Genomic DNA, 22,613 nt, shown 5'->3' on the forward strand with positions numbered 1-22,613 from the left:
GTCCGTGCGTTACGAATTCATGCATTATTTTGTGATAATATTTTCTGTGTTGCTTTTATCGTTTTACAATGTGTTATATACCAAAATGATCGCAGTTTAGTGTACATTACAACAACAAAAATTAAATCGTTACCTTTCACCGTTTTGCGCATAGCGCGATTTTAATACAATTATATATGAAATTTTGTTTTCGCGCTATCATATATCGCATTATTTATATATGATAATGATAATATTTTTCATTTCTGATGGTTGCATACTAAATTTCAGGCAATGACAAAAAAAGGAGCCTAAAATGAACTCTTAATCTTGAAAACTAAGCGCGCTGTGATTTTTTGAAAAAAATATTTTTTCCGCTCCCGCGCTCACTCCGAGACCGCCTCAGCACACGGAAGACAATTTTTAATATACCCCTTCTGCGTTTAAGGGTTAATTAGTCGTAGGTTGGTGATGAAATCAGTCTCTGAGGCGTTGAGATCCCATAGACGCACCCTTGTGAGGGGGGGGGGGGGGGGGGAGATGACACCCTTGTTGGTTGGACTACCCACCAACAGGGTTGTAGGTATTTAGGTATTTTAATGTAATCCAGGTGACATGTCATCAGCTTCCAGCTCTCTCTCTCTCTTTCAATCTCTCCCCCTCTCTCTCTCACGGTGGTGTATGGTGTCAGTTGGTTTCTTCTTATGATGTTGGGCAGAAATTCTGTTTCTTTTACTCTGTTGATATTCGGCTTTTTTCTAATATATGCAGTGCCTCGAGAAACTGTAGACGTCTTCAGTCCAGTGCTTGGTCAATAATTTCTACTTTCATTGGGAGCTGGGCTCTTTTTGGTCTTCTGTTATGGTGGCAGGAGAGACGCTTAGAAAGTCTGGTAATGGTCATCCCGACATAGAAGTGGTGGTATCCTTCCACCAGGCATGTGAATTTGTAGATTACACTCTTCTTCAAACACGTTTCTGGGGCCGCTGGTTGTTTTAAAGAAGCAGCTGGCTGGTTTTCCTATTTATAATAAATTAAGAGGCTAATTTAACCCCTTCTGCAGTGGGGGAGACATTTTCCATTATTATTTTCTGGATAGCCTTTTCATCTTGTAAATATTTATGGTGCATATAGTTTTTATAAAATATCTTTATGGATCCACTTTGGTTGTTACTGGTTTCTGTCATGCTTCCCGGTGCCAGTTATTTATGGAGTCTTAAGTTTGATTTGTGAAGTTGCTGTTGATGAGGATCTGTGTGGACCTGTCAATCTCACTCGTGATTTCTCCCCACATGGAGCAGTGTGTGAGGGCACAATGGACGAAGGCAACTACCACAGATCTTTTATACCTGTCTGGGCACTCTGGACCCATTAAGGCATAGACCCAGATTCGTGGTTTTCTTTATAAACCATGTCGGTACAACCCGTAGGAGTCTGCTGTACCTGAATGTCCAAGAAGTGTAGGGTACTATTAATGCTGCGTTCACACATGAAGCAGAGGACGGAACATTCTTCAAAGTCCTTAAAGTTTCAAGACCCTCTTCTTTGTCGACTCTTATGAAGGTGTCGTCTATGTAATGATGGTATTGAGGAGGGCAGGGGATCTTACTAAAAACCCTTTCTTCAACGACAATCGTGTACAAATTGGCAAACAGAACCCTTCATGGGGATCCCATTGCCATGCCATAAATCTGGCAATAAAGATGTCTTCTGTGGGTGGTGAATGGGGCCCTCTTGGTGCATATTACAAGAAGGGCTTTAAGGGCATCTTCAGGGATGTACAAAGCCTGTGTGTCTTCATTTCTATATACTCTCGAGGATGTGCTCAATTGTCTTGTCGATGTCAAGAGAGCTGACAATACCTGTAGACAGTCTCGAAGTTTACGTTAAAAGTCAGAAGACTGTAAACAATACCTGTCAGGGATATATGACATGAGGAGTTCACAGTCTCTTCACAATTTTGTAAGTCGAGTTGGTATTTGACTTGTAATCAGGCGTAGAGGATTAGTATCAGGCTTGTGGGTTTTTATGGTGCCATTAATATACCCTGGATTATAGTCAGCCTGGGCAACAGGAAAACTGGGGGTATTCCTTGCAGCATGGATGCTCTCAACCGTCCTATTAATGTCTCGTTGGATGTCTTTGATGGGGTTCTTGTTGATTTATCTGAATTTGGATTGGTCAGCCAGTATTTGGTCCAGTTTCTATTAATATTCAAAAGTCTGGCTAAGCACTAGGGCAACAGCATTGCTCTTCTTATTGTGATTTCTTGATTTTCTCTCAAGTTATTAGCTGTTTCTTTCAATTCCTAGTGCTTATCTAGACCTCTTAATATTACAAGAAACTGGACCAAATACTGGCTGACCAACAAGAACACCATCGAAGACATCCAATGAGACATTAATAGGATAGCCTAGAACATCTGTCACAAGGAAAGGCGCCAAGCTTCCCCTTGCCCAGGCTGACTTTAATCCAGGGTACATTTACGGCACTGTAAAAACCCACAAGCCTGGTAATCCTCTACGCCCAATTGTAAGTCAAATATCAACTCCAACTTACAACATCACAGAGACTCAATGAACTCCTCACGCTATATATCCCTCACAGGTATTGTTCACAGTTGTCTACTAACCTTTTACGTAAACTTCAAGACTCTCCATCTACAGGTATCATGGCCTCTCTTGACATCAAGAGCCTCTTCACTAACATTCCAGTCGACGAGACGATTGAGCACATCCTTGGTAATGTATATAGTGAGGGCACACAGGCTTTGAACATCCCCAAAGAAGCCCTAAAAGCCCTTCTTGAAATATGCACTAAGAAGGTCCCATTCACCACCCACAGACAACACCTATATTGCCAGATTGACAGTGTGGCAATGAGATCCCCATGAAGGGTTCTATTTGCCAATTTCTACATGAGTGTCGTTGAAGAAATGATTTTCAACTGAAGATGGTATCCACTGCCCCTCTTCCTCTCATGAATTCATACAGCTGTTTCCCAATCTTTAAAATCTCTCAATCTCTCATCCATTTTCCTCTCTAAAACTTTCAATTCATACTCTGTTACTTTAATTCCCCTGCTGAATGTGTTATCTATATTTTCAAAAAATCATAGTGCTACTTAGATTAAACTATGACATAACTTAATGGATATATCAAAGACTATATCAGTCATTGGTACTCATTGTATTACTGTGTAGACTTGAAACGCCACCCACCTCAGAGGAGACCTGGTCTACGAACTCGTAGCAAATCAGGCAACTCTCATGGTGCCACACCAGGGACTTGTTGAAGCGGATCGCGCAGGTGGCATGGGTCTGGCAGACCTCGTGCCCACAGGGGTCTTGTAGCACGGCGTTACAGCCTGACTCCATACAATGGGTGACCTGTAAGTGAAATGACACATGAGTATCATCACCAACGTTCCGGAATAAGTCCGTGATGTGATATGTCATAACACCAGAGTGTTCCGGTGTTAAAAGGTAACAAGGTTCAGTCTCTACCTGCTCTTTGACCGTGTAATGTGGTGGGTCATCCGACAGGATCGGTAGAACAGCTTGAAACAGTGTGTCTCCGGCGATGCCGGAGAACAGTGTAGTCACTGAATCAGGAAGACTACCTAATCCGTACGCCGGAGCGAGGAGTAGTCCGAACACTGGGTGAGGGGCAGGAGGGGACCAATATAAAAACGGCGGGGTTTGATAACTCCGCCGTCGAAAACTTAAAACTAGGATAAGTTGGTGAATATCCCCAGAGGGGTAGCGGGGTCTCCGCCAAGTTTAAACTAAGGATAATGATGTTATATATATTTAAAACCGTGCATGCAAAAAGCGTACTCTTGTATGGAGGCCGGGGCCTCCTTAGTATATCACCAACCTAAAGCGGACCTGGCTGCGCCGGGGTCCTGATCCGCCGGAGCGGGAGGGGATGGTGACTAGCGGTAGGAGAACGCGACCCGAAAGCCGAGGAGAGCCGAGCCCAACCAAGCCTGGTGGCCAACCGAGGCTCGGCCGAGCAGGGTCCCCCCCTACTCTACTGGGGAGAACGGCATGGAGCCGACCCACTCGCCGCGAGCCCTCCAGCTACCTCCCCTGTCCCCCTCAAGAGAGGGAGGAAAGGGAGGATGCTCAGATCGGCTGCCTAAGACAGCATGAGCGAGCGTACCTTCCCCCAAGGTGGGGGGAAAGGGGCTAGAAGGACCGACGCGGGATGGCTCATACGCAGTCGCCTGGAACTCTCTCGGCCATGTGGTTAACCACGCGATGAGAAAGACCATTCGATCAGAAGAGGCCTATAGGCCAGCCAAAGCCGTCTCGATGAACATGAGAAATACAAAATAAACATCCTATCGTAACACGGGGGGAAAGGAAGTGAGTTTCAGATGGTAGAGAAAGAGAAATGTCCTGGAGAAACTGGGTCAAGCCAACCGAGAAGGATAGACCAGCCTGGCGACTCCGAGCAGCTAGCCTATATGCCGTGACGAAAAAACGCGGGGTAGGCAGCCAGGGTGGCTCGAGGACAAGGGAGAAGAACTAATAGTCCTTCAAAAGGGTGCCTAATGAAGAGGTAACCTGACAACTAAAATAAACATGCATGCATGAAATTCTAAGCTGAAAGGAAATGATGTAGGCTACGAGCTGAGCATGAGGTCGGATAACATCCCCCATGTGGATAAAGAATAAAACGTCAATAAATGCATCATTGCAATCATAAGAATGTACTGCTAAGCAAGAATCTAGCCCAAACGGTATAGGGGACCGAATGGGGCACGAAACAAAGTAACATGCGGGAGCGAGACGCGAATGGGACGCCGTCCATAAAAACCTAAATAAATCGGTTAAACGTGCCCACGGCAGTCCCTAAATGGTGTTAAACATTAATAGCAGTACTTAATTTGGATGCAGTAGAAGCTTGACGTTCCATGGTGAATAAAGAAGAATTCCAAAGAGAACACAACACAGAGCAGAAAAACACGTGTGGTGTGGATCATGCTATCGAAAGGAATGACGTCAGAGGCGCTAGCCGTAACGGTAGTGAGTAGTGGGCCTTAGATCAGCTCCTCTGTAGATGAGGGATATTGAAGAAGGATGAATCTAAATGGCAAAGGACCTCTGGTAGTGGTTTCACTCGCCCCAGAAACCATACCGACACCTTAAATAAGGTGAGCGAGCCAGAATATTCTGGCATTTCCATATTAGCTTTTTTCTCTGGTATTATAGCAATATTTATACCTTAGAAATGTGTGCTAAAGGGACATTTCACGTAGCGACACAGGCTGAGCCCAGAAATAGATTTTTCCTTCGTCAAAATCCCTTTAAAGTACCAATGAAATCAAGCATTCAGTGGTTTTTCATAAGAGTAAGCTACATTGTAAAATACATACATTAAATGGTTTAAATAAGATCTTTAAGTTCAAGGGGCCCATACTGATGGTAAAACATTACATAAAGGATTCAACTATCCTATATGATATCGAACTTACGATGATGCAGTTGTCAGAAACTAATCACATCATAAGTGAGGGATAGCTCACTCATCTAAAAGGGTAAGACATACTTAAATAAAGGTATATCTGTTTAAACGCCTTCAACCACAGCCTGGTTCTATGTCCAGGTTTGCATATATCCACAGCAACTTGTCAGCTTCATTCCCTTATGTTGAATTATTTTCACAGCCCTTGCAATTTGCTTTATAGTAATACTTTGCTTTTTTAGCGTTTGCTTATGTATTTACCTTATTTATTTTACATTGATGAATAACCAAATTACAGTACAGATATTATATACAAATGATATTTTTACCTTATAAATCTGAATTTCTAATATGAACAAAACACTGTTTTACAATGTTTCTGTAATAATCTATTATAAATACTTACCATACTTATTGGTGTACGGCTCTTTTTGCTTTTAAACAAAGAAATATAGGTTTGTAGTCACTATTGGTCAATAAGTATGCATTCCGGTATGGTTTTCAATCAGCCATATGCTCAGCTTTCACTGTGATGTTAGTTATTTCTATTTTGATATACAACTCTACCACAAAATCTTAAGAAATAAAACTACTGTGAATATTTCCAGGTTCAAAGTAGTTGCTGTCAATGAAACTAAGTAAGTACTTTACAAAAAAGCATCAGATTGTCTAAGGAACTGTTCCTCTGCAGAGCTGTCAATTTTTTTAAATTTAAACTTACTTGTAGAAGATGTGATGGTGATGCCCGTGTATATGCTAACTGTGCTGCATGATTCAAGCGACCTAGTGAACTTAGATAGCTTAAAGAAAGCTCACTACTTTTTATGATTGATCGTCTCATCAGCTGACTCTGAAAATTAATTGTCTTTATAAGTACACTACAGCTATAAAAACCAGTAACTGTTGTTGAAAATTCCCTTACAGCTTAATCTCTTGTGGATGTCTATGAATATGTACATGGATTTTAAACAATTTAAATTTTTCACTAACTATAAGCCATTTACATTACATATGATTTATTCCGAATGCAAAACAGAAATTGATAATAGCAAAACTGAATTATTCTGAAGTTACCAGAAACATGGATTACAGTTACGGTTTACTACAGTTGGGGAAATACACATTGCATCTGATATTGGATATGATAACAGTTCATAAAAGATTGAGTCAAAATAATTTTCTAATAAATCACCAGAAAAACTTTTCATTATCTAACCTTTTGTGTTGGTGATAACACATATAACCATGATAAGGCATGTTGTAAGCAAGCATGATCACTACATTCTTGTGCAAGACGAATAGCTTCCTTTAGAATTGCTAATCCAACTTTCCTAGAAAGAAGACAATAACATGAACACAGACCAATAAGGAAAGCTTCTCACATCTTGTACCAAGATCATCTGTAAAAATAATAAGTATTTAAATAAAAAATTAGAAGCACAATGAAGATACTGTAATACACAATTGCTGGAATTATTCTTAACCCATCAGCAATACTCCTGTGGGAGGCTCCAAGAGTAAGTGACCATGCTAGTATGAGGCTACCTTGATCTAAATATACACAACAAATAGCAAATTGACATGAGCCAAAGCCAATCTGGTAAGTACAGTAATACCCTGATCTTACGTGTGGTTAGGTTTCAGACCCCCTCATGTCAGGGGAATTTTCGCGTAAGTTTGGGACAGCCTCACTAAATACGACCTTAATCATGCTCCCTAGATATCAAGTTAACTTTTAAATAAAATTAAAGTGACTGTAATTTCATTTAAAAGTTAACTTAATTCATTACGTACCCATAAAAAAGAAATAAATGGTCGGTAAAATATAGGAGTGTGAAGATTACATACATACAATATAAATAGTTCTCTCTTCCTTCCCCCTTCCAACCAACCAATCTATTTTTAGAAGTGTTCTAAACGACTTTTAAGAAATTCTTTATTCTAACGCTTGCTCTTTGTTTCTGAAATTCCTTTTCTTGAACAAATAGTCCTTTCTATTTGGACTAATACAACTCTTGGTGAAGTGTCTGTTTTTGAATAGGCATTTACAGTTCTAGAAGTTACATAAAGGTAAAAATAGATCAACTGAAAATGATCTACATTACCACTAACTATGAGAGAGGGAAAACAGTAGTCTTTACGTAAGTATTAAGCTAATTTTTAAATGAAATGAAATGAGAGAGAGAGAGAGAGAGAGAGAGAGAGAGAGAGAGAGAGAGAGAGAGAGTAAAAGGTTGGTAAAAATAGAGGCGTTTCCAAACGTTACATACACAGGGAGAGAGAGAGAGAGAGAGAGAGAGAGAGAGAGAGAGAGAGAGAGAGAGAGAGAGAGAGAGAGAGATAAAAGGTTGGTAAAAATAGAGGCGTTTCCAAACGTTACATACAGAGAGAGAGAGAGAGAAGAGAGGAGAGAGAGAGAGAGAGAGAGAGAGAGAGAGAGAGAGAGAGGAGTACAAATCTTTGATTGCTAATCTAGCAACATTCTCCCTCCTGTCACATTACTTGACATATTTGAAAGCTCTGGACTTCAATCTTCTTTGGAGTTGAAAAGAAAGATGAGGGAAATAATTCTTTATAAGCATCATTTTGTTATTACATTTATAGTATTTTACGTCGACATTTTTTGTCTCCCGTGTGCCAACTGGATGTATTTTACGTCGACTTACAAAAGTTTTTTTTTAAAATTCGCGGAAAAATACTTATAGGCCTACCAGCCTAAAACTTTTGAATCACGCGCCTTAGGGGATACTGGGAGTTCACGGATCAAGGTGTTGTTTTGTTTACAATCGTTATGCATGGCGCGCAAGCGCAAATTTCTTTCTTGCCGCACTAAAAAGTATCTGTGACACATCTCGGAAATTATTTCGTCACTTTGACATAATTTTTGTACCATTGTAAATTAGCCATTACATGAAGTATTATATATGAAAATGTGCGCATTTTTATGTAGAATACAACAATAAAATACTCATGATTGTAGCTTTTATCAGTTTTGAGATATTTTCATATAAATAACAATAATTGCCAAAATTTCAACCTTCATTGTCAACTTTGACTCTACCGAAATGGTCAAAAAACGCAATTGTAAGCTAAAACTCTTATATTTTAGTAATATTCAATCATTTACCTTAATTTTGCAACTAATTGGAAGTTTCTAGCACAATATTTCGATTTATGGTGAATTTATGAAAAAACTTTTTCCTTACGTCCGCGCGGTAACTCTTCCGAAAAAAAGCATACATGTGATTGTGGTAATGTTTGCACCATTTTAAAATTAGCCATTATATAAAGTTTTATATATGGAAATGTGCGCAATTTCATGCACAATACAACTAAAAACAACCCATGGTTGTAGCTTTTATCAGTTTTGAGATATTTTCATATAAATAACGATAATTGCCAAAATTTCAACCTTTGGTCAACTTTGACTCTACCGAAATGGTAAAAAAACACAATTGAAAGCTAAAACGCTTATATTCTAGTAATATTCAAGCATTTACCTTCATTTTGCAACAAATTGGAAGTCTCTAGCACAATATTTCGATTTATGGTGAATTTATGAAAAAAATAACATTTTCTTTACATCCGCGCGGTAACTCTTCCGAAAAAATCATATGTGCGATTGTGGTAATGTTTGCACCATTTTAAATTAGCCGTTACATAAAGTTTTATATATGAAAATGTGTGCAATTTCATGTAGAATACAACAAAAACTAATTGGAGGTTGTAGCTTTTCTCATTTTTGAAATATGTTTGCATATAAATCACGATAAATAGAAGAAAAAACCACATTCGTCAAACTTTGACTCTACCTGAAAATGGTCACCGGAAACACAATTGTAAGCTAAAACTCTTACAGTCTAGTAAATTATTCAGTCATTTATCTTCATCTTGAAACAAATTCGAAGTCTCTAGCAAAATATTTAGATTTATGGTGAATTTTAAAAAAAATCTTTCCTTCCCTCCGCGCGCGGATTCTCCGCCACAAATCTCCGAAATGTGTACGTCCCATTCTCGGAATATTTGCTCAGTTTCATATTAGGCATTTCATAGAGTTTTATATATGAAAATGTGCGCAATTTCATGTAGAATAAAACAAAAAATATTTGAAGGGTTGATAGTTTCTTTTTTTCTTATTTTTTCCCCCCAAAATAATTGGCATATAAAAAATATATATATAAAAAAATTTCTGACATTTGGTCAAATTTAACTCGTCAGATATGGTCGAAAACTGCAATTGTAAGCTAATACTCTTACAGTATAGTAATATTCAATCATTTGTCTTCATTTTGAAAGAAATTGGAAGTCTCTAGGACAATATTTAGATTTATGGTGAATTTTTGAAAAAAATTTGTTTACGTCCGCGCGTTACGAATTCATGCATTATTTTGTGATAATATTTTCTCTGTGTTGCTTTTATCGTTTTACAATGTGTTATATACCAAAATGATCGCAATTTAGTGTACATTACAACGAAAAAAAAGTAACTTGTTACCTTTAACCGTTTTGCGCACAGCGCGATTTGAATACAATTATATATGAAATTTTGTTTTTGCGCTATCATATATCGCATTATTTATATATGATAATGATAATTTTTTCATTTCTGATGGTTGCATACTAAACTTCAACCAATGACAAAAAAAGGAGCCAAAAATGAACTCTTAACCTTGAAAACTAAGCGCGCTGTGATTTTTTGAAAAAAATTTGTTTCCGCTTCCATGCTCACTCTGAAACACCTCCGGCACACGGGAGACAATTTTTTTTTTTTTACCGCTTCGGCGTAAGAGGGTTAATATTATTATTATTGTTTTATTAAAAGTGATGGCTACCTCAGCATCATTACGTTTGTAGAGATTCTTAATTATTTTTTGAATAGCGTTTTTTTCAGTAGTCATCAAATTCTCTCTCTCTGGACTGCTTCTGGTGTGGTGTCTGTCCTACTTATATTTGGGGTCGTCAGCAGGAAGTCTGCCCCATGCTGATCTCCTATTGGCTGGCGGCTGTAAGTCTGTTTATCATTGGTCGCTTGAGTCAGGTCTCAAGCCACTTTCACCATGTCAATGGTTGCGTTCTTGTAATCTTCTAGACCTCCTGAGATGCGCCGTGACATTGCTGGGCATTGTGTTATGCTGCGAGACGTCACTGCTAATTTGATCTTCGTTGGCTGCAGGAGTATCTCGTTCGGGGGCATTGTCTTCCGTAGAGTTGTCATGATTGGTGGTGTCATTGTTGGTGGCAGGTCTTCTCATACTCGTGGGGAGGAGAAATTCTTCCTGCATTGTATTTAGATGGTTTTATTTGCTGGATGAGAAGCGCCTTCAGTAGGCATGCTGGGCATGCGTATTGGTATACCACATACGTCTGCTTCACGGGGTCTTGTACCATTGGGAAGGGATTATTTTACATAATCAGGTCACACGTCCTTCAATTCTGAAGATCCCCTGAAGCAGATGTATGTGGTATACCAATACACATGCCCAGTCACGGTTGCAGCAGCGCCTATTTAGTTATGACCAGCATGCGCCTGTCTAAGAGACTCTCCTGTCACGCCCAAGAGGGGGATATTAAGAACCACACCCGCACCAAACATCAAGAGGCTATCTCTCAGGATGTGATCATCCAGAACACTAAGATCATTAGGAAGGCCCCTGATGCCCATCGGTTACGCCTGCTGGAGGTGCTTCTCATCCAGCAAATAAAACCAGTACTAAATATGATGCAGGAAGAATTTCTCCTCCCCATGAGTATGAGAAGACCTGCCACCAACAATGACACCACCAATCACGACAACTCTACGGAAGACAACTCCCCCGCACAAGATACTCCTGCAGCCAACGAAGATCAAATTAGCCGTAACATCTTGCAGCGTAACGCAATGCCCAGCAACGTCACTGCACACCTCAGGAGGTCTGGAAGATTACAAGAACACAACTATCGACATGGCAAAAGTGGCTTGAGACCTGGCTCAAGCGACCAATGATAAACAGACTTACCACTGCCAGCCAATAGATCAGCATGGGGCAGACCCCCTGCTGATGACTCCAAATATAAGGAGGATGGACACCACACCAGAAGCATTTCACATTCAGCCTCCCAGCCTAGAGAATGTCTGGCAGCTCCAGACGAAAGCTCGCTACAAAAAAACGAGAGAGAGAGAGAGAGAGAGAGAGAGAGAGAGAGAGAGAGAGAGAGAGAGAGAGAGAGAATGATTTTAATGACTATGACATCATAGTTTATCTATACAAGTTGAAATATATACAGCGATCTTGACCCTGTATTTGATAATGACCTCCATAGGCGCTCTACTAGCCTGTTTAAGTAGTAGAGAAAAAGCTGCTATTCGAAAAATAGAGAAGAATCTCTACAAACATAACACTGCTGAGGTAGCCATCACTTTTAATAAAGGGTCTGCTTAAGTGTTATTACTATTATATTATTATTATTATTTGAAAATACTAATAAACAAATAGTAGATACAGTAGATGTACCACAAAAATTCTTTCATGCAGTACGTGAAGATGGGAGGGAGGAGATATATAAGAGAAGAGTTGTTCTTACTTAAAAGTGAAATGTAAAGGCTATTCTTTAAAATTCTATCATGAATTAAAGAAAATATTAATAAACATAGTACATACAAAGAGAGAGAGAGAGAGAGAGAGAGAGAGAGAGAGAGAGAGAGAGAGAGAGAAGAGAGAGAGAGAAATTATTATTTTTATTATTTAATGTTATTCAATTTACACATAATAGCTTGAAAACTTATAAATTAGATAAAAAAAATTTAATCAACACCTTTGCAAAGTTTCTCCAGGATTCAAAAATGTTGCGTTTGCATTCATGTGTATATGAAATACTCACATTAGTTAGGTTCCAATGAAAAGGTCACACTGTTGTGGATTTGTGCAACTCAAATTGCTAAAGATTGAGGTATTACTGTACTACTATGGAAAATTCATAGTGGTTTCCCCCCAAAAATTGGGGGATTTTTCTTTTAGAAATTTTTTCTTTTGTTTCCCTCACTATGTCTACTTTTATTCTTCTTCTTCCCAGCTTTTTCCCATTTTATATGGGGTCGCCGTTTCGGATGAGCCGTTTCCATCTATTTCTATCTTGCACTTCTGCCTCATCAATTCCCTTCTCATGTAAATCTCCTCTCACACAGTCCTTCCATCTCTTCTTGGTCTCCCTCTCTTTCTTCCTTCCTTGCACCTCCACTCCCATAGTATATCTCCCAGCGTGGTCTCATCTCTCCTCAACAGGTGTCCATACCATCTCAGCTCCCCTCCTGCACTTTCTTTGATACTTCCACCACCTTAGTTGACCCCCTTATGTAGTCATTTCTGATCCTATCCACTCTTGTTACCCCAGACATCCACCTAAGCATTCTCATTTCTGCCACATCCATCTTCTTCTGCTCTGCTTTTCTCATGCTTGCTGTTTCCGTACCATACAGCATTGCTGTTCTTACCACCGTCTTGTGAAATTTTCCTTTTTTTTAACCTAAGTGGCACTCTTTTGTCACAAAGAACTCCGAGGCCGCTCTCCAGTTGTTCCAGCCTGCCTGTACCCGATGTTTTACTTCTTCTTCCATACTTCCTCCAGCATTAACAAAAAGATCCCAAATACTTAAACTTATCAACTCTCCTTATTTGCTCTCCACCAAGCTGAATACTTTCTCTATCATCCCCTCAGTGGTGTTACACATATATTCTGTCTTGGATCTACTTATTCTCATTCCTCTGTCCTCCAGTACTTGTCTCCATCTTTCCAATTTCACTTCCAGATCTTCCCTGCTCTCTGCACACAGAACAATATCATCCGCATACAATATGTTCCATGGTAACTGTCTCCCTACTTCCTCTATTATAACATCCATCACTATGTTAAAGATAAATGGGCTCAGAGCCGACCCCTGGTGTAATCCTACTCTCACCTCAAAACTTCTGTCTCCCCAAACACTGCTCCTCACTCTGGTAAATACATTCCGGTACATCTCTTGTATCAATCGCACATACTTCTCTGGCACCATCTTCTCCCTCAGGCTCCTCCATACCTCTTGTCTCGGGACTCTGTCATAAGCCTTTTATTCACTTCTTGCAAACCACTTTTGCATAACAATCATTTTAAAAAAATCTTGCAACAGCTAACTGGCAATTTAATCTTTTATACCCAATGTCTAAAAAACACAGTACACTGGAATGGTATGGCTAATTCTGACACAACAAAGAAATGACATAACCATCCCTGAATACTTACTACCCTGGCTTCTTATAGGGTTATCAGATACTACATATGGCCTGGAAACCAAGAATTGCCAATACTGATTCCTAATGAGGTGCTTCCATGAGGAAGAAGTCTGAGAGAGAACAGATAAAAAATGGATGATTACTATTAGGAGGACCAGATACAGGTACAGGCTCAGGCCTATTCATGGCTGGCTTTCAGAACTGCTTAATAAAATCAAGGTGCTTTTGGGCATAAACATCCTACTTAATTGTACTCCTTTAAAAACTTAAAATCTTCTGGCACCAGAAAAGTCCTTAATCTAGCACCAAAAGAAAGCAAACCTGCTATGTGAAAGCTCAGCAAACAGAACTTCAATCCCACAGGAAAAAAAAAGGACAAAATTCCCCACTTCTGCACTGATACACACCATATTTTTCCGCGTGTAAGCTGACCTTTAGATAAGACGAGGTAAAAAATCATGGTCAATTTTCATTAATTTATCTCATATCTGTAGTATAAGACGACTTCTAAATTACAAAACCAAATTGCTTTTTGGAGAAAATTGATTATTTGCAAAAATTAAACAGTATAACTACATTTATAATAACGATCACTTAAATAAAGGGTGTTTTGCTTGTTTATCCAATTTCAGTATATTACTACGTATTATCATATTGTTAAGGTGTTACAGATACACATCATCATGTCAGTACAACATTTGCATTTGATATTGTTTACATTCTCAAAATCTCGGCTGATTTGAGTATTATCGATATCTTCACTGCCATTATTTGTTGGAAGAGATATAATTCGGAGACACCTTCTATCGTATTAACAAAGTTTGGTTGAAAACGTGCACATATTACTTCAGTGTAAAAGCAATTTCTCCCCAGTTCCGAACATCACTTAACCGATTGGTCGTTATTAGTTTTATTCAGCTTCTGCTATGAGCTGAAACTTTAATTTACTAGTATTCTTTTTTGAGATCTCCATTGCATAAGGGATGAACAAAAATGTATTTTATTTTTACTTATGGAAGCCACCATTAAGAATCGGCAGGGTTTAACAACCTGACAATTTTAACGGAGCTCTTAGAAAACACTTGATAGTTACGTAAATGATGTTAGTAATCAGCTGTTTCTCAATTCGGTTGTTTATATCATATGTTTACAATAATCCCTTTGTCCAGAATTCTAAAAACCAGAATTTTTTACTAGAGGAGTATCTTTACTACTACAGTCCGATGAAATGGAGAGAGAGAGAGAGAGAGGAGCAGGGAGAGAAGAGAGAGATGAGAGGAGAGAGAGACGGAATGTAGAGAGAGAGAGAGAGAGAGAGAGAGAGAGAGAGAGAGAGAGAGAGAGAGAGAGAGAGCGCATTACCTTGGTTAGGTTGTAACATTGATATATATCCACTTGCAAAAGTCGATAAAAGTTGTATTGAGAATAATGATAATTTTAATAAAACTTGTTTTACTGTAATCATATTGCATGTATTATCATATTACAATGTATATGAACAGAGCGATCTGTCTTTAGTTGCTGAATGGAACTTAATTAAGAGATACATTCCTTTGGTAAATTATCAAAGGTGGGTTTAACAAAGCAGATTCTAAATCATGTTTTTCATACAGACATTGCCTAAAAGGGAAACCATTGTTTTGTTTCATCGTCATTCTCAAACAACAGCCAATAAAAATACGTACAATAATGAATGATAATTATCAACACAATTATTGTTCATAAAAGTGAATTGTTCTAAACAGTTACAAACAGCTTTGCATGCTGCCTCATGTGATGTTCGCTGCACTTTTGTTATAAAAACATGGGGAATGTGAAAACTGAGTCTCATAAAATCATTTAAAAAATGCCATGGTTGGTACTGAAGATGATGTGTATGATATCGACGACGAAGCCGAAGTCGACTTGCCAGAACCAGACTGGAATCCTTATGATGGTGGCAAATATGATCAATCTTGTGAGATGTATGAGAAACTTTTAATGAAAAAGTAATAGTTATCCTAAATGTTGTTATTACCGTAATTATACAACCACAGCAGTTAGAGCAATCGTAACTCGATGTTTACATTTTCTCAGCTGGGATCGCAAAGATACAAGTTTGTTTCAATGATGTAGAATTATTCCTTAACTAGGCTATTTGTTATGAAGATATGCCGATAATATAGAAGGTAAAAATGGTTTTATTAGCTTTACTATCAGTTTATTTCATTATGTGAAGCTTCAGGTTAGGTTATCCCACCGAGGCCAAGGCTAGCCTACTGATACACATCTTAGAATTCAAGGTATGATTTATAGAATCGTAAAATAAGATGACCCCTAATTTTTAGGGATGAATTTTAGGATTTAAAGGTCATCTTATACACATAAATATACAGTAACTCAGATTAAAGACAAAATCTTCCAAAGTCCAAGCAGTCAAATACTTCTGCATCTGGAACAGAAGCAGTTAAGCAATTGTAAGGTGCCCAAAAACCTGCTATGAGGCCCTTCGTGGCCACATATAAGAAGTAGCACAAATACTAGGATTCTAAAACAATGCCTTTGTGCCAGAATGGCAGAAAACTCCTCAAATCTTCCTCTAACCAAAAGGGGAAACAGCCTAAATTACAAATTTATTGGGGCCAGCATAACCAAGGAAGTAAAAGATCTAGTCTTTAGCGATTCTAACTCCTCAGCCAAATGATAATAAGGAAAACATAACTATCAATGTGCTGCATAAACATAGAAGACAACTCCTTTGTGTCAAATTTGTCTGCCAAGCAGAAGTTGGGGCAACAAAAGTCTAAGCCTTAAACAAAATCTTTGATAACAAGCGGTGGAAGATGCCATAAAATGCAGTCGTGTAGTGCCACACCAGAAACCACACCATCTTGTGGCATCATGCCAGAAAGTGCTGTGAGATGGCTGAGAAATAATGAAGTAACCACCTCATAAGTGGAAGATGAACATTCTCCTGGCACACCTCACCTGAGTCACCCAGAGATGGTTGAAAAGACTATGACGTAACACCAATAAATGTAGAAAGAGCACTCTCCCTAGTTGCATGCCACTTTAAATTGTCAATAGGCACAAGAGACAATGATGTAATACCTCTTTTAGTGCATGACTGGAAAGGCGGTTAGGTGGAATGGGAAAGAGAAGAACCAGTAAAACCTGACACAACCTCCAAAGTATTAGCCCATACAGTACATATATGGCTTCCTATATACTCTGCAATCTTCACATAGTCTTTGATAGAAGAAAAGCTCTGCTATTTCAAAGAGGTGGGATTTTACAACCAAGTAGTCTCATTGCCATAAGTTTCATATCTTATATATTCTCTTCATTCTCTTTTATCTATTTCAAATTCTACCTGAATTCCCATCAGTGTGTCATCATCTCTAACTTTTTCATAAACTGACCTTTTCTACTGATTGGTGTCAAACCACTTCCACATAATACAACTCCAAACAGTTGCACCTCTCCTCATTTCATTACATATCCATACCATTTCAATCTTTAAGATTTTTACTTTCCTGCCTCTGAATATCATACCATTCTGCTACTTCATCATCTGTGATGTGAACTTTCTAGTGAACTCCAGCACAAATCTCAGTTTTGTTTTCATTTGTCTGGTCATAATGTGTTCACATTTATTCATGTTATCACTTTTCTCTTTTGTTTTTCCTTATTACTACTATTTCAATTCTGGCCATGCAAAATAACAGAAATGTTCCAACTCACAGCATCAGTTCTACCGCAAAAATATCAGTTTTATTTACCTTTTCAAAATATACAGTCAACCCCTGGTATTCACGGGGATAGGGACCAAAAACACCTGCGAATAGCTAAAATTCGTGAATAATTGACATCCCCCTCTAAAAATAATTATAACTGGCTATTTAAATATTTAAAAAAAGAAAAAAAAGGCCCCTCTAAAAAGTTTATAACTATTTATGTCCATAGTTCAAGCACCAAATGTAAAACTTAAACTACCATCCTATTGTATTATTTAAACTGTCATCTTAACCACTTTAATATAATTTCAAAGTCACCTTAAAACATTACCCTTAAAAATATATGGCTAACAACTATGTGTGAGAACTATTCAAGTTATCCCTTTTTTCAAGTACAGGCAGTCCCCGGGTTATGACGTTGTCGGCTTACCCCGTTCCGAGGTTACGACGCTTGTCAATAGACGTTATTTCCAGGGTTACGACGCATGTTCCAGGGTTATGACGCATGTTCCAGGGTTACGACGCCTACAACGCTCATCTGGGAGATGAAATATGACACCAAAAATGCAAAATAATCAATATTTGAAGGTTTTTTTGATGAAAAATGCCATAAGAATGCAGTTTACATAGTTTTCAATGCACCCAAAGCATTAAAAGTAAGGTTTTCTTAGGATTTTTGACGATGTTCCGGCTTACGACGATTTTCGGCTTAAGACGCATCTCAAGAACGGAACCCCCGTCGTAACCCTGGGACCGCCTGTACATCCATTTTCTCTCATACATGTTGAAGCAGTCCCATTTTCTATGTATAATAATTGGAGAAACACTGTGAAAGTTAAATACTGTATAGAGCACAATATTTAATACTCACTGAAAAATAAATACATTTTATGATATGCTGTGTTCAATATTAATATCTGAAAAAGGGATTTTGACGAAGGAAAAATCTATTTCTGGGCAAGGGTCTGTGTCGCCCAGGGAAATGTCCCTTTAGCACACATTTCTAAGGTAAATTAATGCTAACATACCAGAGAAAAAGCTAAAATGGAAATGCCAGAATATTCTGGCTCGCTCACCTTATATATAAAGGTGTCGGTATGGTTTCTGGGGCGAGTGAAACCACTACCAGGGGTCTCTTATCATTTAGATTCATCCTTCTTCAAAATCCCTCTACCAGAGAGGAGCCGATCCAAGGCCCACTCCCCGCTACCGCTACTACTAGCGCCTTTGACGGTACTACTAGCGCCTCTAACGGCATCCTTGGAGTTAGCACCCAAGCTTGGGCCCAAGAGGGGGGGGGGAAATTTCACTGGGCAACACAGGCCCTTGCCCAGAAATTGATTTTTCCTTCGTCAAAATCCCTTTTCTAGGCTCAGCCGTGGCCACCGAGAGATTTAAGGCCTGATGATTCACCCAGCCATCCTAATCCACGTCAACACATAGAGGCCATCAGTCAAAGCCTCAAAGGCAGGTAACGGCCTTGAGGTCAGTTTAGGTCGTACCTTGGTGAGGGAAAGAGCTACACTTCTCCGACGAATTAAAGCATTATTTTTGTAACAATCGTGAAGAAAAAACATGGTAAATAAGTGTAGTGTGACAAGGTGTCGTGGGAATTATAAAAATTCCGAAAAAAAACATTCTTTTACATTTCCAAGTGATGAAGAACTTCGGCGGAAATGGCTCCTTGCTATCAAAAGAGAAGGATTCACACCAACCACGCACAGCAGGGTAAGTCATTTCCGATTGCTGTTTATAGTGTGTGTGTGTGTGTGTGTGTGTGTGTTTGTGTGTGTGTGTGTGTGTGTGTGTGTGTGTGTGTGGCTGAATATTGATATATGTGCGTGTGCTAGCATCTATTGGTTAAATCAATATAATGGAACCTACATTGTAACAAACCTGTCGTCAGAAATATTTAAATTTGGTACAGTGGGTTCCTAGTAACATTAGTTTTCAATGTCGACATATTAAAAAAAAAAAGAAAAGAAACTTACAGAATAACCGATTAGATTACATAACGAAAACAATGTTAACGTATTGCTTGTGATCTGTTTAATTTAATCTTGTTTAACGGATAATTCTAATCTTTCTAGAACAATGATAATGCTACGTCATATCGTTGAAGAAAACACATATTGTTGCAATAAAAATAAGCGGGAACCATATCAAATACTAATGCTTGTTTGCTACTGAACGTTCAAGGTGTGTACGATGTGTATGTATGTATTTACGTGTATATGTTTCAAAATTTTTTGCAATGTTTATGCTTTTACGGTTTATGAAATACACACATGAACAATTCTTGTCATTGAACATGAATGATGTAAGCAGACAATTGTTGAAATGCAGTATATTTCTTTGTAGGTGTACGAGATGCATTTCCAGTCCGGGGACATCATTTGGGAAACTTCGCATTTTGATGAAAAGCCGGGGAAGAATGTCACTGCAAGATTTTCAAAGCCTCGATTACGTTCTGGTGCCGTACCATCGCTCTTGCCGAATTGCCCTTCATATCTATCCTCTGCTTCCCATGTCAGAGAAACTCCAGAATCGAAGAGAGCGAGGCTTGACGAAAGACATTTACAAACTGCAATGGCGGACAGTATAGCAACCCATAAGCTATACAAGGAAGAGAAATCTTTCAAAAACATAGATCTCGTATCAAATAAATTAGACTTTCTAGACACTTCATACTGGACAGTAGTAAAACGAGAAGGTTATGTAAACATCTGTAGGATTTTGGATCCCCCTGAACATCATATACTCTTGTCATTGATTATAAATGCTGATTGTTCAGTCAGAGCATTTGCTAGAGGTGTCGAAGTTAAAAAGCTAGGAGATTATAAAGTTCCCTCTCAGGTTAATGACATTGCTCAATTAGAACTGGTATTGAATAAACTTAAGGCTGTTGATATAGAGCAAAATTCAAAAGATTCTCTTAACGTAATCCTTGTATTGTAGTTGGTTATTTCATTATTGAGAAACATTCGTAACGAGGACTCGAAATTTTTCTCAGCAATCACATTCATATGTGAGCAGTTGCATTTGATGACCCTTAAAAGGCTAGAATATTCTTCTGAATTTGTAATATTTATTCGCTGCTGTATAACTGTTCGCCTCAAGGGTATAGAGACTATAGACTGTTGAGAGACAGTAGTTATGTAATCCTCCCTAGTTTTTCGACAATCAAAAGGGTTTTAGTTTCAAAAAACTTCAGTCCATCCATTGAACAACATGACGAAAATTTTCTTGCCTACATTAAGCAAAAATTCAAATCCCTTTCACCTAACGATAAAACTGTAAATCTATTGTTGGACGAAATTCATTTAAAGGCATACGTATTTAGATTATAAAGGGGGTAGCATTGTGGGCTCGGCTTTTGACAGCTGTGCAGCAGCAACCAGCGCAATGGTTTTCATGTTGAGCAGCATCACGTCAACGTTCAAGGATGTACATATCATACCCACAAAATGCATCAAAGCTGAAACATTGCATGCTATAATAAGGAAGGTTATAGTAGGTTTAGAAAACATCGATTTCACTGTACTTGTAGTCATAACGGACAATAATTCTATCAATAGTAAAGCGATGTCATTTTTTGCTAATCCACCTAAATTATCCATAGTATACCCACACCCTCTCCACATAAGTCGACCACTTTCTTTATGTTTGATTCGGTCCATATTTTTAAATGCCTCAGAAATAATTGGTTTTGGACAAAAAGATAGTTATGAGAAAACAATGAGATTTCCAAAATTTTCCTTTACAGGTCGTTATTATGAAAATAATATTGAAATATATTATGCCCCATTAATTACCTTGCAAAAGCTGTACTCTTTAGAGGCAAAATCCCTTTTGAAACATTCATATGGTTTAACACAGAAAGCTTTGTGGCCGTCAAATCTTGAAAAGCAAAACGTTAATCTGGTTCTAAAAATTTTCAATGATTATATTATTGAAGCACTTTTGTCATTTGGAAAGGAAAACTTCTTGCCATTTTCCGCTGAGGTAGCCCATTATATTAAAGTAATTCATACTTGGTGGACGATAATGAACGTGAAGTCAAAGTTCAAAGGCAAAAGATTGAATAATCCGTACGCTACACCCTTAACTAATGAAGATGGAGATAAAAAATACTAATTTCTGAAAACTTTGACCTATGGTTACAAGTTTGGGATGATATTAAAACAGGTAAAGGAAACCTAACAAGAGAGACGTTCACTGCCATAAAGCATACAACACAAGCAATGATTGGAATAGCAGAGTACTGTATTTCTGAATTAAAAATGGACTACATCTTACCAGGAAAATTTCAAACAGATAACTTGGAAGCAAGGTTTAGTAAATATCGTCAAATGTCCGGTGGTAATTATAATACTATATCTGTAAGGCAGATTTTTGAGTCAGAGAAAAAACTCAGAATGATTTCCTTGCTTAAAAAAAGAGTTATCTTTGGATGGAAAGCCTGTTAAATTATATCAGTTTGATGAGAGTAAATGGGATGAAAATGAAACCAAATGTGCAGGAAAACTTGGCTATAGACGTAAATGTTGTAAAAAGAGACTTTGATGAGTGTGAAGAAGTTCTTCCAATAATTGTATACTTGGCGGGTTATTGTTGTTACACAGTTGATAAGAGATTAAGGTGTAAATTTTGCAAGGAACTCACTACAGAAACAAGTGATGAAGATTTTCCTCAAAGCCACAATTACATAAACGGTGTCAGCAGAGGTTCCCTCCTACATCCAAGTGCTAGTACTGTAAATATTATCATGTATACATATTTAGTTATCAAAAAGCTAACACAAATGAAAAGTTTTCTAAGCTCTAAAAATCATCGAAATGTGGCTTTGGCAGTAACATTAAAAGCTATAGCTAATGATGATGCTGGATTTGCTATTGATACTTGTGACGCAGGACACATCACAGATAAAATTGAAAATATGCTTGTGTGGTCTGCCACAAATTCTCTTTTGAATAATTTTTGTCGTAGAGAAAATGAATATCTGGCTTTTAACAAAAGTGAATGTAAAAAAAGAAAACTGGAAACATTAACAAATTAATTTACTTACATCTAGTTACTTGTTTTTTTATTTTTTTTTATCATTATCATATTAGTACAATATCATCATCATTATTATTATCATTACTATAATTTTTAGAATAAGTTTTTAACAAAACTGAATGTAAAATAAGAAGACT

General features: G+C 38.1%; 1 protein-coding gene across 1 annotated transcript in view; it reads right to left on the reverse strand.

The window, feature by feature from the left end:
* LOC135206170 (anaphase-promoting complex subunit 5-like) overlaps positions 1-22,613 on the reverse strand; it is a 621,184-nt gene that overhangs the window by 126,627 nt on the left and 471,944 nt on the right. The window contains exons 9-10 of the mRNA XM_064237464.1: positions 6,670-6,784; positions 6,175-6,303 (exon numbers count right to left, since the gene is read on the reverse strand). Coding sequence (XP_064093534.1) covers positions 6,175-6,303; positions 6,670-6,784 — 244 coding nt within the window. The remainder of the gene's footprint in view (positions 1-6,174; positions 6,304-6,669; positions 6,785-22,613) is intronic.

This window comes from Macrobrachium nipponense, chromosome 29 (assembly GCF_015104395.2).
Source record: "Macrobrachium nipponense isolate FS-2020 chromosome 29, ASM1510439v2, whole genome shotgun sequence".
Taxonomy (NCBI): domain Eukaryota; kingdom Metazoa; phylum Arthropoda; class Malacostraca; order Decapoda; family Palaemonidae; genus Macrobrachium; species Macrobrachium nipponense.